At 41.7% G+C, this 17,604-nt stretch overlaps 1 protein-coding gene across 7 annotated transcripts in view; it reads left to right on the forward strand.

The window, feature by feature from the left end:
* htt (huntingtin) overlaps positions 1 to 13,101 on the forward strand; it is a 184,871-nt gene extending 171,770 nt beyond the window's left edge. For all 7 annotated transcript variants that reach the window (XM_052019338.1, XM_052019340.1, XM_052019339.1 and 4 more), the window contains 5 exons: positions 3,080 to 3,293; positions 4,225 to 4,330; positions 6,409 to 6,571; positions 8,741 to 8,901; positions 11,195 to 13,101. In XM_052019338.1, the coding sequence (XP_051875298.1) occupies positions 3,080 to 3,293; positions 4,225 to 4,330; positions 6,409 to 6,571; positions 8,741 to 8,901; positions 11,195 to 11,408 (858 nt within the window). In that variant the 3' untranslated portion in view covers positions 11,409 to 13,101. The remainder of the gene's footprint in view (positions 1 to 3,079; positions 3,294 to 4,224; positions 4,331 to 6,408; positions 6,572 to 8,740; positions 8,902 to 11,194) is intronic.
* Positions 13,102 to 17,604: the final 4,503 nt, after the last annotated feature.

Here is a 17,604-nt window from a genome sequence, read left to right on the forward strand (position 1 = left end):
TTTTTATTCCTACTAGGGTGGTTCAGGAGGGTTTGAACTAGATTGTGAGGGGGAAGGGAACCAGAGGAGTAGGTAAGAGGAAGAAGGGGATGGGGAAAAGCCAGATCTGACGGGTAGAGAGGCTTTGAGGAAGGAGAAGCAGAGTACAGGCTATAAAAGTAGTAAGGTGGATGGGCTAAAGTGCATTTACTTAAATGTGAGAAGCATCAGGAATAAGGGAGATGAACTGAGAGCTTGGATTAGTACATGGGACTATGATATTGTGGCTATTACAGAGACATGGCTGACATCAGGGCAGGAATGGATATTGAATATTCCTGGTTTTCAGTGTATGTAGAAGGATCCTCTCTAGAGTCAATATGGGTGGAAGTTAGGAACAAGAAAGGGGCAGTTACCCTCCTGGGAGTATTCTGTAGGCCCCCCGGTAGCAGTAGGGATACTGAGGAGCAGATTGGGAGGCAGTTTTTGGAAAGATGCAAAAATAACAGGGTTATTATAATGGGAGAGTTCAACTTCCCAAATATTGATTGGCACCTACTTAGTGCCAAAGGTTTAGACGGGGCGCAGTTTGTTAGGTGTGTCCAGGATGGATTCCTGACACAGTATGTTGACAGACTGACTAGAGGGAGTGTCATATTAGATCTAGTTTTAGGTAATGAACCGGGACAGGTGACAGATCTATCGGTGGGTGAGCACTTGGGGGACAGTGACCATTGCTCCATAATCTTTAGAATTGTCATGGACAGGGATAGGAGCAAAGAGGATGGGAAGATATTTAATTGGGGAAAGGCGAATTATGAGGCTATAAGGCGAGAACTTGGGAGTGTAAATTGGGGTGACATTTTTGAAGGGAAATGTACTATGGAGATGTGGTCGATGTTCAGGGATCTCTTGCAGGATGTTAGGGATAAATTTGTCCCGGTGAGGCAGGGAAGGAATGGTAGCGTGAAGGAACCGTGGGTGACGAGAGAGATGGAACAACTAGTTAGGAAGAAGAAGGCAGCATACATAAGGTGTAAGCAGCGAGGATCGGACAGGGCTCGTGAGGAATATAGAGTAGCGAGGAAGGAACTTGAGAAAGGGCTGAGGAAAGCGAGAAGGGGACATGAAAAGGCTTTGGCGAGTGGGGTTAAGGAGAATCCCAAGGCTTTTTTCTTGAACATGAAGAGCAGAAGGATGGCTAGAGTAAAGGTAGGTCCGATTAAAGACAATGGTGGGAGGATGTGCCTGGAAGCTGTGGAAGTGGGTGAGGTTCTCAATGAATACTTCTCTTCAGTATTCACCAAGGAGAGGGGTCTTGATGATGCTGAGGACAGTATTGGTGAGGGTAATGTTCTGGAGTATGTGGATATTAAGAGAGAGGATGTGTTGTAGGAGTTAGAAAATATTAGGACAGATGTCCCCGGGGCCTGACGAAATATTCCCCAGGCTGCTTCGTGAGGTGAGGGAGGAGATGGCTGAACCATTGGTTAGGATCTTTGAGTGATCGTTGTCCAGGGGGATGGTACCGGAGGATTGGAGGGTGGCGAATGTTGTCCCCTTATTCAAGAAAGGTCGTAGGGATAGTCCAGGGAATTACAGGCCGGTGAGCCGTACGTCTGTGGTGGGTAAGCTGTTGGAAAGGATTCTAAGAGATAGGATCTATGAGCATTTAGAGAATCATGGACTGATTAGGGACAGCCAGCATGGCTTTGTGAAGGGAAGATCTTGCTTCACAAGCCTGATAGGGTTCTTTGAGGAGGTGACCAGGAAGATTGATGAGGGTAGTGCGGTGGATGTGGTCTACATGGATTTTAGTAAGGTGTTTGACAAGGTTCCACATGGTAGGCTTCTTTGGAAGGTTAGAGGCCAAGAGATCCAGGGAGGCTTGGCCGTGTACATTCAGAATTGGCTTGTCTGTAGAAAGCAGAGGGTTGTGGTGGAGGGAGTGCATTCGGATTGGAGGGTTGTGACTAGTGGTGTCTCACAGGTATCGGTTCTGGGATCTCTTCTTTTTGTGATATTTATTAACGACTTAGATGAGGGGGTGGAAGGGTGTGTTAGCAAGTTTGTGGATGACACAAAGATCGGTGGTGTTGTGGATAGTGTGGAGGGCTGTCGAAGCTTGCAGAGGGATGTTGATAGGATGCAGAGCTGGGCTGACAAGTGGCAGGTGGAGTTCAATCCAGAGAAGTGTGAGGTACTACGCTTTGGAAGGACAAACTCCAAGGTGGAGTACAAGGTAAATGGCAGGATTCTGGGCAGTGCAGAGGAGCAGAGGGATCTGGGGATTCATATCCACAGATCACTGAAAGTTGCCTCACAGGTAGATAGGGTAGTTAAGAAAGCTTATGGGATGTTAGCTTTCATAAGTTGTGGGATCGAGTTTAAGAGCCGCGAAGTGGTGATGCAGCTTTACAAAACTCTGGTTAGGCCACACTTAGAGTACTGTGTCCAGTTCTGGTCGCCTCATTATGGGAAGGATGTGGAGGCATTGGAAAGGGTGCAGAGGAGATTTACCAGGATGCTGCCTGGATTAGAGAGTATGGATTATGAGGAGAGACTAAAGGAGCTAGGGCTGTTCTCATTGGAGAGGAGGAGGAGGATGAGGGGAGACATGATAGAGGTATACAAGATATTGAGAGGAATAGATAGAGTGGACAGCCAGCGCCTCTTTCCCAGGGCACCGGTGCTCAATACAAGAGGGCATGGCTTTAAGGTAATGGGTGGGAAGTTCAAGGGAGATGTCAGAGGGAGGTTTTTCACCCAGAGAGTGGTTGGTGCATGGAATGCGCTGCCTGGGGTGGTGGTGGAGACTGATACGTTGGTCAAGTTCAAGAGATTGTTAGATAAGCATATGGAGCAATTTAAAATGGAGGGATATGTGGGAGGAAGGGGTTAGATAGTCCTAGGTGTGGTTTGAAGGTTGGCACAACATGGTGGGCCGAAGGGCCTGTATTGAGCTGTATTGTTCTATGGTTCTAATCATTCCAGAAACAAGTGCTTCATTTTGAGACTTGTGCATTGGAAATGGCCTGTATTGTCAGTGTGTCAGGGAAAATGGTAAGTTTTCCTGTAACAAGTTGTTGCTTAATTTTAGATGTGTGGAGTGATGGTCTCTGGCAGCGAGGAATCCACCCCTTCTATCATCTATCACTGTGTCTTGCGTGGAATGGAACGACTTCTTCTTTCAGAACAGCTATCGCGCTTGGATGGAGAGGCCCTGGTAAAACTCAGTGTGGATAGATTAAACATGCACAGTCCACACAGGGCCATGGCTGCCCTGGGATTGATGCTAACCTGCATGTACACAGGTATGGCACAGTAGCACATCATTAATGTTTGACCAATAACCTTGAACAAGTTTCACTAAATTTTTGAGTTTGTTGGTTGCTTCACCAATGCATTTTTTTAATCTCAAGGATAAAAGTTGTTTCTTTTGGCATTTAATGTAATGGTTACATTTCCAGATCCCAGAGTTACAAACCCCAGAGAGTCCAGCAAAGCTGGTTGTCGTATTAGTTCAGAAAAGATTTCTGTGAAGGTGCTCAAATTTATGAATGGTTTTACTGCTTAAAAAAGGAATTGACTTCATTGTTGGGATAAATGGTAACCACTACATTGAGACAGACTAAATTGGTTTATTATTGAAACGCATACCGAGATACAGTGGAAAAACTTTGTTTTGCAAGCCATCCATACAGATCATTTCAAAACAGAAGTACATTAAGGTAGTACTAGGGAAAAGCAATAACAGAATGCAGAATATAGTGTTACAGTTACAGAGAAAATGCAGTGCAGGTAATAGTTGAAAAAGAAAAGCTTGCAGGATTGTTGGAAAAGGGATATTATTGGGAGTAATTAAATAACCATTTCAAGCCATGCCCAGCATGGACATGACTGGCCTCTCTCCGTTCTCTACAGTTGTGATTCTTTATTACAAGTCAGGTTGCTACTTAGGTAAATTGGATTTCTTTTTCCTTGGAAAGTTGCCAGAATATTTTAAAACCCACCTGGAAAGGGAATTTGCTGCCCATATAAGTCTCAATGGCTGATTGTTTTGAAGAGGGTGACCCATCAGCCTGTCGCCCACAACCTCAATGATTAGAAATTTCAACAAATGTAGAAGAAAATCCAGAGTAAAAGTTCATAAGATAGTGAATCAGAGTTGCAAATCTTACAAGTGAAACATTGAGCTGTGTACATAATATCTGCGGTGCTGACTTTTTTTTGTACTTTAAACAGGCAAAGAAAAGAGCAGCCCCGGTCGAAGTTCAGAAGCTGACCCCACGGCTCCTGATAGCGAGTCTGTCATTGTGGCGATGGAGCGGGTTTCTGTTCTCTTCGACAGGTGGGAGTATTGTGCCAGTTGATTTGTAGAGAAGTTTTAAGCCAGCACATGTTCCCTGCTTCTCTTCCTTTGCTGCTCCTCCTTTCATCATCCAGTCAGTAATGATTTGAGAATTTCTCAAACCTGTTTCAGCAAGGTCTAGACAAATCTACTAATTTTGTTGAGGTTGCATCAAGCAGAATAGGGGAACAATTGGATATTGTGTTTTAGACTTAATTCCCTGCTGAAGTTTAATCCCACTCACAGGAGCAAGGAATATACTGCTACTTCCACTTTAAAGTGGGGTGATTATTAAAAGGCTCCAAGCCATGATTTATAGCTGGTTTTCAGTTATGTGTAAATTGTGGGAATGAAGCAATTCTGCCCTCAGTGCACTGCTTGCTAATCTGCACTTTTTTTCTGAATGCCATTCTGGGGTTCTTTGGATCTAACCTGGTGGTTTTTGGTTTGGGATGTATTGAGCTTTGAGTAGGTCAGCTGAGTAAACATACCGTGCTGTGTATAGCTGCTGGGTGTCTGCCATGCAGAGCTGGCTATGGAACAGTGGACAACACAGAAGAGGTCTCGGGACTGAATGGAGTATTCATCAAAGGGAAAAAATAGTAGCATTCTGTCAGGGGCAGAGATCCTTTCATAGTAGAAATTGTAGCACTTCATGGGCTGTAACATTCGGTACCAAAATCAGTGAATGTGAAAATTATGATGTAGAAGTGTGAAGACTTGTTCTGTGATTCTCCTGACAATTAACCCTGGAAATAGACACAAGTCATTTTATATTGAAATACATTACTGTTCAAAGTGGTGTTTGGTACTTAAGGGAATAAAGACCTAAAGTTAGTGTTCAAATGCTTTTGTTTAACAAGTGTTTCTGAATTTAGATGATAAAGATACTGTCTTGCAGTTAGCAATTTTGTACCTTCTTACCAGTGTGTCAGTTATCACATAGACCAGCGAATGCCAGTCAAGTTTTATTTTTAACAGGTACATTTTTCCTGAAGTACTTTTTTTGTTTCTGGTTCTGATGGCTCGGTAGTTTATTGAGCCCACAGTACATAGCAGGTGAAGGTGGGGTAAGCACTGGCACACCAGGCTTTGTGTCCATGGACGGTGACTGCGTCTGACATCAGTGCTGTCTGCCAATTACCTCTGAAAGTTCTCAGCCAAAGCATCATCCAGCACAGAAACGGGCCCTTTGACCCACCAAGTCCATGACAATCATTGTCCTTATCTATACTAGTCCCATTAACCTGCATTTGGTCCATAGCCTTCTGTGCCTTGGTACTTCAAGTGGTTGTCTCAATGCTGCTTAAACGTTGTGAGAATATATGCCTCCACCACCTCTTCATGCAGCGAGTCCCAGACTCCAACCACTCCAACTGTGTGAGAAGAAATCTTCAGGTTCCTTCTAAATCTCATTCCTCTCATTTTATGGCTTGTCCTCTTGTTTTTAACATTACATCCCCCCACCACCACCACCACCAAGGGTAAAAGATTCTTGCTATCTAATCTCATAACTTTGTGTACCTTTATCAGGTGATGCCTCTGCTCCAGGGAAAACAAACCCAGCCTATCCAATCTCTCCTCATTCCTCATAACTGAAATGTGCCAATCCAGGCTACTTCCAAGTGAATCTTCTGCACCCTCTCCAGCAGAATCACATCCTATAGTGTCTGACCAGAACTACACAGTACACCAGGTGTGGCCTAACCAATGCTTTATAATGTTATAACATGATGTCCCTGCTCTTGTATTCCATGCCGCAGATGATCAAGGCATGCATCCCATATATCTTCACCACCAATCTACTTATGCTGCCATATACAACCTCCAAACTGGGGCAGTTAGCCTATGAACCAGTAGTCTGGTGTAGTAGATCAACATAAATTGAAATGCTGCTCTTTTTAGAAATGTTCTACCTGCTAAGTTAAGAACAACCCTTGTGGGTCCATTGTGCTTGTAGCTGTGCTGCACGGAAGGCACCAGATGCTTGCAGAATATTTAAGAATTTATTTTTAGTTCGTCTAATTTGCTTGCTGCCTTTCCAAAGTCAACTGAGTTTCTTGTTCTCTGTTGGTCAGAATTCGGAGAGGTTTCCCTTGTGAGGCGCGGGTTGTCGCACGGATCCTGCCACAGTTCCTCGATGACTTCTTTCCACCTCAAGATGTGATGAACAAGGTTATTGGGGAATTTATTTCCAATCAGCAGCCCTACCCACAATTCATGGCCACAGTCGTTTACAAGGTATTTTGCTGTTTCCTATTACACAAAGCTTGCAGCCCTGAAACCAGTCAACTAGTCTGTGCCAGTGTTTTGCTTCAGGAGCCTCCACCCACACAAACTTGTACTTCTACCGGCTTATTCTATTTCTTTTGTTTTTGTTCTTTTGAATCCTTATCTAGCTTCCCTTCAAAGGGCTTGATTTGTCAGTGACCAAGAAGGTTTCTACAGAGCAGCCAATTGTGAAAATAAATGAGTTAATCATAGATGCATTAAAAACAGTTTATCAGAAGCCTGAACTGTTGACCATACAAGTGAGAATTAAGGTTTCTTTTACAAATAAAGCTTTTGGAGTAGGCAATTATCTCACTGTACTTACTAGGATGGAGTTGTATAATAACTGAAGAAAGAAATTAGGAGGGCAAAAGGGGCCAATGGCATGTTGGATTACAGAGAATCCTAAAAACTAAGTATAAGTAAAATCCTAAGTATAAGCAAGAGGGTAGGTAAGGAAAGAGTAGGTTTCCTCCGGGACCAAAGGGGTCATTTGTTTTGAGCCAAGGGATATGTGCGGGTCCTAAATGAATATTTCTCATTGACATTCGCCATTGAGAAGGATGTGGAGGCTAGAGAGTCAAGGGAGGAGTATGCTGATATTCTGGATTTTGTCTGTATCAGGAAGGAGGAAGTGAGACCTATTGATGCACATTAGGGTGGATAAATCTCCAGGGCATGCCAGGATCTATCTCAGGAAGTAAAGGAGGAGATTGCTGGGGCTCTGACAGATTTTTTGCACCTTCGTTAGCTACGGGTGAGGTACCAGAAGACTGGAGGATAGCTAATGCTGTCCTTTTGTTCAAAAATGGTAGTAGGGCTGAACCTAGAAACTTCAGCCAATGAGCCGTATGTAAGTGACAGGGAAGTTGTTGGAGAAGATATTGATGGACAGGATTTGTGTTTATTTGGAAAGATGGGGATTGATTAGGAGTCAGCACGGTTTTTGTTCAGGGGAGATCATGTTTCATGCTTTTTGAGGAGGTAATTGAGAAAGTTGATGAAGGTAGAGTCGTGGTTTCCATGGACTTTGGTAAGGCTTTTGACAAGGTCCCACATGGTAGGCTGGTCCAGAACGTTAAGACACAAGGGATCTGAAGCATGTTGGCAAACTGGATCCAAAACTGGCTTGGTCATGGGAAGTATAGCAGTGTATGGATTTTGTTTCTGACTGGAAGTCTATAATCAGTGGTGTACTGCAGGGATTGGTGCTGGGACCGTTACTGTCTGATATAAGTAACTTGGATGAGAATGTAGGTGGTCTGATTTGTAAGTTTGCAGTTGACACGAAAATTGGTGGAGTCATAGATAGCAAAGGTTGTCTAAAGATACATTGGGACATAGATCAGCTGGAAAGTTGGTCTGAGCAGTGGCAGACAAGTGTGGGGTAATGCATTTTGGGATGTCAAATGCTGGCAGGACATATAGAATAAATAGCAGGGACCTTAAGAGCATTGATGTACAGAGATGCCTTGGCATGCAAGTCCATTTCTCCTTGAAAATGGAGAGACAGGTGGATATGGTTGTGAAGAAAGCATTTGATATGCTCGCCTTCATAGGCTGAGGCATTGATTATAAGAGTTAGGATGTCATGTTACAACTGTATGAAATGTTGGGAGTATCGTGAACAGTTCTGGTTGCCACAAAACAGGTGGAACAATGGAGGGAGTGCAGAAAAGATTCACCAGGATGTTGTCTGGAATAGAGGGCTGTAGTTATAAGGAGACATTGGATAGACTGGGATTATTCCCACTGGAACGTGGGATGCTGAGGGTGACCTAATAGAGGTTTATGAAATGATGAGGGGCATAGATAAGAGTCTTTTTCCCAGGGCAGGGAAGTCTAGAACTAGGGGGCACAGTTAAGGTGAGAGGGGCAAAATTTAATGGAGATCTGAGGGGTAAGTTTTTCCACAGAGTGTGGTGGTTATCAGGAATAAGCTGCCAGAGGAGGTAATGGAGGGAAGGTACTTGGATAGGAAAGGCGTAGTAGGATATGGGCCTAACGCAGGCAAATGGGATTAGTATAGACAGGCATCAGTTTGCATAGACACAGTAGGCTGAAAAGGGCCTGGTTCTGTGCTGTATGATTTGATGAATTACATCCCTATTAGAGTGGTTCTGTACATTTTCTTTGCAGGTTTTTCAGACCTTGCATAACACTGGACAGTCTTCCATGGTGAGGGACTGGGTAATGTTGTCACTTTCAAACTTCACGCAGAGAACCCCGATAGCGATGGCCATGTGGAGCCTGTCCTGTTTCTTCGTCAGTGCATCAACCAGCGCGTGGATTTCAGCTCTGTATCCTTGTCAGCTTGTATGCTTAAAAATGCACATTTGCTTGAACTGAAAATTCCATTGGATTGTAATTGACCTAAAAAGTATGCTAGCTCAGGAATGATTCATTATCTGGGGCATTTCTGTGACCGAACAAGGTTATAGACAGTGGATAGTTATCAAGTTTCTCAATAATTCTACATTTACAGCATAACGACAAAACAGTGCATTTGGAACAGCTGAAGGATAGCAAGTCTTCTATCTTTTAGTTTTAATCACCAATTAAATTCTGGTGAGTGTTGTTACATTTTTCCTTGTTTTTCATTCTAGAGTGTCTCTGAGCCACACAGCAAGGGTGGGAGGGATGAATAAAAAAAGCTCATTTCATTAAACTGGGAGTGTGGAGAATGTGGAATGTGCTACACATAAATTGGCGAAGCAGAGACTGTTTCATTTTCATGGGAGTTTGTATCCATAAACAGGAACTTAGTAGAGGAATACAGGTTGGGAACAAATAATTGGAGTGAATGGAGGCATGGACCAGCTTTAGAGTCCATATTGATTCTTTGCTTCTAGAGTTACGCAAGCATGTGCATGAAAGATTTTCCTCTCCTGGAGAGGACAAAGGTGAGCGATGTATGAGAGATGAATATTATGGGTAATGCTGGAGAAAACTCCCTTTGTTGCTTGCAGATTTGTGACATGAAATATTTTGCATCTACCCTCGTATGAAGAATGGCCTTGGTTTAGTGATGTGCCTTACAGACAATATCAGTGAAGCACCAGAATGTTAACTTGGAATATATCGAATTGCCTCAAGTCACCAGGGTGAGGCTTAACCCTTGTTCTTCTCAGATGTAGGGGATGATGCTACAACTGAACTAAGATTTGTGCCCTATAAAAATTCACGAAGTATTTGAATTTTTGAGATTGTAGCAACTAAAATGCAAAGAGCAATCTTGTAAATGTTCAGTGAAATGTAAAGATAAGAGGAGAATTGTGTGCTACTGTTTGAGCTTGAACTTAGAACTGCAATTGGATTGATGCAGTTTAATTTGGAAGAATAGAAGCAAGTTGAGTTTGTTGTTATGTGCACAAGTACAGTGAGGTACAGGTACAACAGCTTCACAAGCATGTGGGTACAAACAACACGGAATATAAATTACACAAGACAGTGAAGAGAGAGGGGGGGAAACGACACAGAGATCCATCTCCAGAGACAGGATTATCTACTGACATCTTTTACAAACCCACCAATTGTCTACTGCCAAGTTGAGGCTAAATGCAGATTAGAGGAACAACGTCTCATATTCTGTCTTGGTAGTCTCCAACCTGACAGCATCAACATCGATTTCTCTAACTTCCGGTAACCACTCTCTTTCCCTGCCCCACCCCCCTCTCCTTTTGTTTTCCCTTGTCCCTCTGGCCCCTTTAACCCTTCTCTGTCCCCTGCCCTGCCCTCATGACCTGCCCATCACCCACACCTTCCTCCCTCTGGTTCCCCATCTTCCCTTTATTCCATGGTCTACTGTCCTCTCCTATCATTTCATCTTGTTCAGCCCTTTGCCTCTTCCACATCACCTCCCTGCTTCTCACATCATTCCCACGCCCTTCCCCCCCACCCATCTACCTATCTCCCCACCCCCCTTCAAAAATCTGCATTCACCTGCCAGCTTGTGCTTCTCCCCCTACCCCCACCCTTTTATTCTGACTTCTGCCCTCTTTCTTTTCAGTGCTGATGAAGGGGCTTGGACCACTATTTATTTCCCTCCGTAGATGCTGCCTGACCTGCTGAATTCATCCAGCATTTTGTGTGTTGCTCCAAATTTCCAGCATCTGCAATCTCTTGTGTCTACAATTGGAGACAAGTCCATGGTAGTGCAAAAGGTGATCTGTCGTGTTCTATTGCTAAGGTAGGTTTAGGGTTGTGCAGGTCAGTTCAAGAACCTGATGTTTGACAGTAGCAGTGAGAAGAGGGCATGACCCGGATTGTGGGGCCATGATGATGGACGCCACCGGTTGAGACCGTGCTTCCTGTAGATGCTGTAAGTGTTAGAGGGCTGTGCCTGTGATGCACCGGGCTATATCCACTACTCTCTGCAGCCTCTTGTGTGCCTGTGCATTGGAATTGTTGTACCAGGCCATGATGCAACCAGTCAGGATACTTTCTACAGTGCATCTGTAGAAGGTTGTTAGAGTATTTGGTGACATGCCAAATCTCCTTTAGCTTCTAAGAAAGTAGAAATGCTGGCTCCAGTGCCTTTAATGAACAGACTGCAACCTGTTAAGTGAAATTATTTCTTAACTCCTTGCCCAGCCTCCCCCATATCATCAGCCGAATGGGTAAATCTGAACAAGTGGATGTGAACCTCTTCTGCTTACTGGCTATGGACTTCTACAGGAAGCAGATTGATGAGGAGCTGGATCGCCGTGCCTTCCAATCGGTGTTCGAAATGGTGGCAACTCCCGGCACTCCATATCATCAGCTCTTGTCCTGCCTGCGAAGCATTCACCAGGTTGCTCAGTTCTGATTTTCAGCGTCAACAGACTTGGCACGTGGAGAGAACTTCGTAAACACAACGGCATACACAGTGGGACAGGTCGCCAGAGTTCATTTGCAACAAACTCAGTATTCTCAAGTCACTCTCCCAGCATGTTCCTTCCAAATGTTCCAACTCTTTCAGCTACTTGTTGTAATGTGGTTGTATGTCTAATTTAGTGCATATAATCACAAAACATTAATCTTCTCAGGATGTAAGATGTGGTAATATAAGTAAAATTTGTCTTTTAACCGAAGATTTATATATCATGTAAAATATGTATGATTGTAAAACTGGTGATGCATGAATTTACCCCATGATTTGCAATGAACAAAACCACTATGTTGAATGTCTTCTACGTCTGTCTGTCCTTGGCTGTGGATGGAGTCTGAATGTGGTTTAAAAACAGGTGTGATTGCGATGTGTGAGCGAATATTTATTTTCATTTGGTGTGGGCCCATAATGCATCATTGATTTCGGTTTCCATCAAACAGCATTTGATTTCTTTAACGAAATAGTGTCTCTATGTACTATAAAAAGAAAAATATATTTATTATTAGCTGTGAAGTTAAAGACATATCATGATGTGGTATTCAGGTCTTCTTTGAAGAAAGAGCAAAATGAACCAATTCTATCAAGGTGACATATTCCATGGAAAATGAAACGTAGCATATGTGGATTTGGTATTATGAGGTTTAAACATTAAAGCAAGTCAGAGTTTAGAAGTATTCAACATCTCAGTTCAAGAGCCCTTGTTCAAATTAGTCATTTCCCAAATCTGAATTTTTTTTTTCAAATCAGAGGTTTGAAGTGCAGTTGAGCAGGTAAATTAATAAGATTAGACTGATCATGCACCTTGATTTAAATCAATTATATAATTCCATTTTTGATGTGTTGAAACAGAATCAGCCATAGAAATGCTTCAATAAAGCAATAATCTTGTTTTATATATAGGATTTGTAGTGCTGTTGCTATACAAATAGGGTACTCCCATGTTTTGTTGAGGTGTAAGTGTGTGAATACATCTTTTCATCTCCTCTTCCGCATGTCTAATACTGGGGCGGACACTTGCTTGGTTGCACATGATGATGAGATTGAATGAAATGGCAGGGCCACCAGGTTCATTTGAGTAAAATGCAGTTAACCTACTAGATGTTTGGGGGTGGGGTGGGAAGGGGAAGGGGAAGAAGCTTGAGTTTTCATTGTAGTTTCCAGATTTAACGCTGTACAATCTTGTGCTTCTGTCATGTTCCGGCAGTGTGGTTTAAATATTGGCAACAACAGTATCTAACAACCTTAGAACTCAGCCAACAGGATAAGTTCTTATCACACAGTGGAGAATTACTCATGGTATAATATTGTGACAACTTCCTGACACTGAGTGACACACTGTCTGTGTCCCGTGTTAGACTGTGTCTCTGCTGTTTTTCTTAATTTATATATCTCTTCTATAAAGGCTGAACAGACTGTCAATAGTAACACAGGTACAGTGGAGCTGCTTCAAAATTCACAGACACTCAATCTGACAAATGTTTATACAATGGCTATGACGGACACATGGCTAGAGCCCTTGTATTAAGTGTTAGTCCTCATAGTACCGTTAAAACTTGGCTAAAATGTTGCATTTTAATTCTTAATGACTTAATTTGCACTTTGAAAAATAAAAGGACTTACTGAAACAGAACCTCCAATATGTGACCTTTTGTACTCCAAGCTGAATTGAAGAATAAGCTGACAGGAATAAAAGAAATAAAGCATCTTTAATGATTATAGAATCATGAAATTGAGGAAGGATAACATAGATCACAAAATTTAAAATATCTTACTGATATTTGCTCCTGCATCTGTGATTTTAATTTTTAAAAGATTGATTCATTGATAAAAAGAAAAATGTGTGGAACTTAAATATTTGAAATAGAATATGTATACTAGATTCCTGCACAATGCTTGTACAATAAATTAATGATTGGCCAAAAGAGGAGGGAAAACACTTTCACCTTATTAGCCCTTTACAAATTTGTCCATTCCCACTGAATATATCATCATACCATTTTGGTTTTGTGAAATCACATTTGAATGCACCATCTATCTACAGTGAAAGCTCAGCTTTTTGGCACTTCACTAACTGGTTCAGATAGCCAGCACTTCAGAGGGAAAACCTGCAGCCAACGTCAACTTGAGTGTCGAGGGAGTGCATTGGCCTACATCGGAAAATTACTAAGGGAGTGCTCGGACTGACAGGTTAACCAGCACATCTACTTAGCTTGCACTTGTCAAGTCCAGCACATGCTAGATAAACTCAGCTTTTATTATATATACTTTTGATTTGGATGCTCATTGTGTTCAAAGCTGATGATTCAGAACAAACTAGTTCAACCTGTTGACTGTAAAATGATTTTTAAAAAATATAGTTCTGGATGTACATTCAAATTGCCCACCCATGACTTATAATTTGTATGTTGCTAAAAAATTATGCAACCTAGAAAAGATCACTGTGGGATAACCTCATGGCTTTGAAATTATATAAAAAAAGTTATTAGTTGAATGAACATACAGAATTCCACTTCAGTGAAGCTAAGTTGAGGGGCTATAAACTAAAAATAAATCAAATAGGATTAATGTCTTTACTCTGTGTTTAGAATATGTAACTCACTTTAACCTGGAGTAGTTTGGGCAAATAGGAGAAATTAATTTAAGGGGATAAATACACAATGGAGAAAAGTTGATCAATGGATTTTAGATGGTGAGGGAAAGTGGTGCTGAGGTAAAAGATCACCCTTAATCTTACTGAAAGGCAGAGAAGTACTGAGATCTAAAATAACCGCTTTCTTGTACTTTAAATGAACTTTATTCTGATAGGAAAGTTTGGGGGGGGGGGAGGAATTATAAAATAAATGGAAGCAAAAATAAACTGCAGATGCTGGAAATCTGAAACAAAAAACAATGATGGAAACACGGGTCAGGCAGCACCTGTGGAGAGAGAAACAAGGTTAATGTTTCAGTTCAATGACACTGTCAAAATTGTGAAATAAAGGTGACTTGTTTCCCCTTGGTCATAAACAGTTTTAACTTGTAGCTGAAGTGATCAGAGACTTATAGGATGTTAGTCTCAGAATCTGAGAATTATGTAGCTCAAATGTGTTTGATGGTAAGATTTTGGTAAGTGTGATCTGGAGCTTGCCTCTAAATGAGTTAATGTTTTTGACAGCAAAACTGATTAGTTTTCACCAAGGTATTGTTGAATTCTTTCCAACAAACTTAGAAGTGAGACAGGCAGTCCCGTTTTATCCGGAAGCAGTAGGACCTGCCAATTTTCTTTCCTGATCGGGATTGGCTTCTGAGAATTTGTTGCCTTTTAGTACCTCGCTCAAGTTACCAAATTTCATCTACTTGTACGCAAGAGTTATTACCCACAAAAGCAGGCCATTTGTGGGTAAAATGGCAACTCAGCTTAACCTGTTCATGCTCTTAACCAACCTTCACACAGCTATGCACGTCTACACAAACACATACCCCTATGTACGTCCACCTACACCTGCTAGCACAACTGCATAAACAATACAGAGGAATAATCTGGGATAAGGTGCTTGATTGATTTTTTTTTTCTGTAACTGATCTGGCGGTTGGGTGAAAATTGACCAATTTAGTGCAAATTTGCGATTTGTGGCAACTCACCGTTTAGTCGGGCGAACCGGCTCGGCAGTCGGGTCGCGCGGCGTCGGAGCGACGAGGCCCAAGATGGCGGCGGGCCTCGTCTTTCCCGAGCAACGGGGAGAACCCGCGCGCGGGAAAGTCTTGATGACGTAGTACTTACGTCATTGCTGGTTGCTTTGGGCGGGAACAGTCTCCCTTAAAGGGCCCGCGCAAGGCGGGAAAATCAACCACTTCTTGTTCGACAATCCTCCGACTAGCGTCTTGTTTTATTTTGCGGTAGCAACCCTATAGATTGAACATATCCCAATGGCTCAACTCCTCACTGCGGATCTGACTTTAACCAAAAAAAACAAGGCTTGCATTTATATACCACCCTTTCACAATCTTGGGATGATCCATATCATTTTCTGACTAGTTAAACATATTTTGAATTTTATTCCTTTTGTATGAAGTAATACAACATCCTATTAATCAGCTTCTCTGATAAATCAGTCTGGTGCTTCACTTTGTAAAGTACTTTTCAAACAGATTTTCTTCATCTGTGAGTTTATTTTGTCTAATAGCCCTGTGGCAACAGCTGGATTAGAGCTTGAATTTACATTCTGGACAAGCAGTAATAGGGATATGTGATGTCTTTGTGCCCTGTTAGTTCATGTGTTATCCTTCTGATGCAAACTTCTTATCCAAAGGAATTCTCAGTCACTGCTGGCTCTAAGAAAATATTTTATCTTCCAAAGCAATTCCAAGAGAATTTCCCAAGAACTGGAGGTTTAATGCTAGGCAATCATCTGGATACCCTATTAGAAACAAGAAATGCATATTTTTTCCCGTCAGAATGTTGCTGCCTATATGGTGGAAGTCTGGGAAAATTGAACATTTGCCATCCTCCTGTATACCGATGCATTGATTGGTGTGAAAGTGAAACAGAACTTGCCGAAGTTGGAACAGTAGAAAAATAGTGCACATAGAGTGTCCTATACATTACACAAAATTGTAATTGGCATTTCTTTATTTCAGCTCCAGCAACAAACAATACTATTTGTTTATTATAAAATTTTATCTGGTTTACAGCCAAGTAAGCAGCACTGCTAATCAGTTATTTTAAGTAATCAATATTTTGTATGTCAGCTGTGATTTCTTGACAGGAGATTTCCCTTTGGAGAATGAGGTCTTTGGTTTAAATGCTTTTATCGGCTTTTGCTTGTTATTCACAATAACGTGAAAAGATTTTCTTTATGTCTTGGTTCATGGCAAGGTCCCACTCTAAACTACTCCCACATAAAAGTAGTTTAATGAGTCTTGAGTCTTATCTTGTTGCTTAGAGACATTACAAAGTACGAAAACGTGAACTGACCTTATAAAGTGTGGTGATATTCAACTTAAAATGTATCAAGAGTTTTGCCTTGCACAAACTCCTGTTTTTTGGCTGCAAATGAGAAAATTGCCTTGCTTATCTTGAAGGTTGCGACTGATTTGTGTGGATGATAAGTTGAACTTTAATCTTCCCATGTAGAATTTGTAACTTATCCAATAGCAGTACAAAGAAGCTATTATACTCTCACCACTCATGCTTGCTTTTCCAAGCAACTGGGCAAAACCTGAACAGTTGTTTTTTTAAACAGAATCAAGTTTTTATTTTCCATACAGGAGGGACAACATCAATAGTATTAAAATGGAGAATGAGTGTGCGTAACTTAACGGTACCAGAACATCAGCCAAAGCCCTACTTCAAGGGAAACACGAAAAGATGTGTTCAAACCAAATTTAGAACAGCTTTGGGAAATTGTTCTCTACACATAATAAATGATCAATCTACATTTATATCGTATCTTCAATGTCAGAAGATGTCCGTCATGGGCATTATGAAACCACAAATATGATAAGGGACAACAAAGAGGTTTTAAGGAACATCTTCCACTGGCCATAAAAGCAATTAGAAAAGTGGAGAGGTTGAGGGAGGGAATTTCAGAGTTTAGGGCCTTGGCAACTAAATGTATAGTGGTCTGCCGAGGAGTGATTAAAATACTAGAATTGCAGGGGAGTATATTATCGGTGACTTTAGGGGCTTCTGGTGGTTACAAGGAGAGCAAGGGGTGAAACCAGGGGGCAATTTGAAGAGCATGATGAAGAATTTAAAATGCAGCCGTTGCCAGACAGGATCCCAGTATAGGTTAGGAAACAACGATGATGGTATTTTTGGATTTTTACCACTCTTTAGGTTTAATTTAGTGCCAGTGAGGGTTTAGCACTGCAGTTTTTTGAGTGGGGAGTTGCACAGTTGGCAAACTTTTTTTTGCTGGTCTGCTGAATGTATTGTAATGATTGTGATTTAATATTTTAAAAATTAATATGTATTTCTCTTATAAGGTTTACATTAAATATTTGACTGTTTACCAGGCAAAAATTTGCAGCTTAAACCTAACCATTTTGATGTCAGATATCAAAAGATACTGGAAAAGGTTCAAAATGACACCAAAACTCAACAGTTATAACAATCAGGAAAAGGGTGCTTTTCTTAAAAGGAGAGGGTTGA

The sequence above is a fragment of the Pristis pectinata genome, chromosome 7, assembly GCF_009764475.1.
Source record: "Pristis pectinata isolate sPriPec2 chromosome 7, sPriPec2.1.pri, whole genome shotgun sequence".
NCBI classification, from domain to species: Eukaryota; Metazoa; Chordata; class Chondrichthyes; order Rhinopristiformes; family Pristidae; genus Pristis; species Pristis pectinata.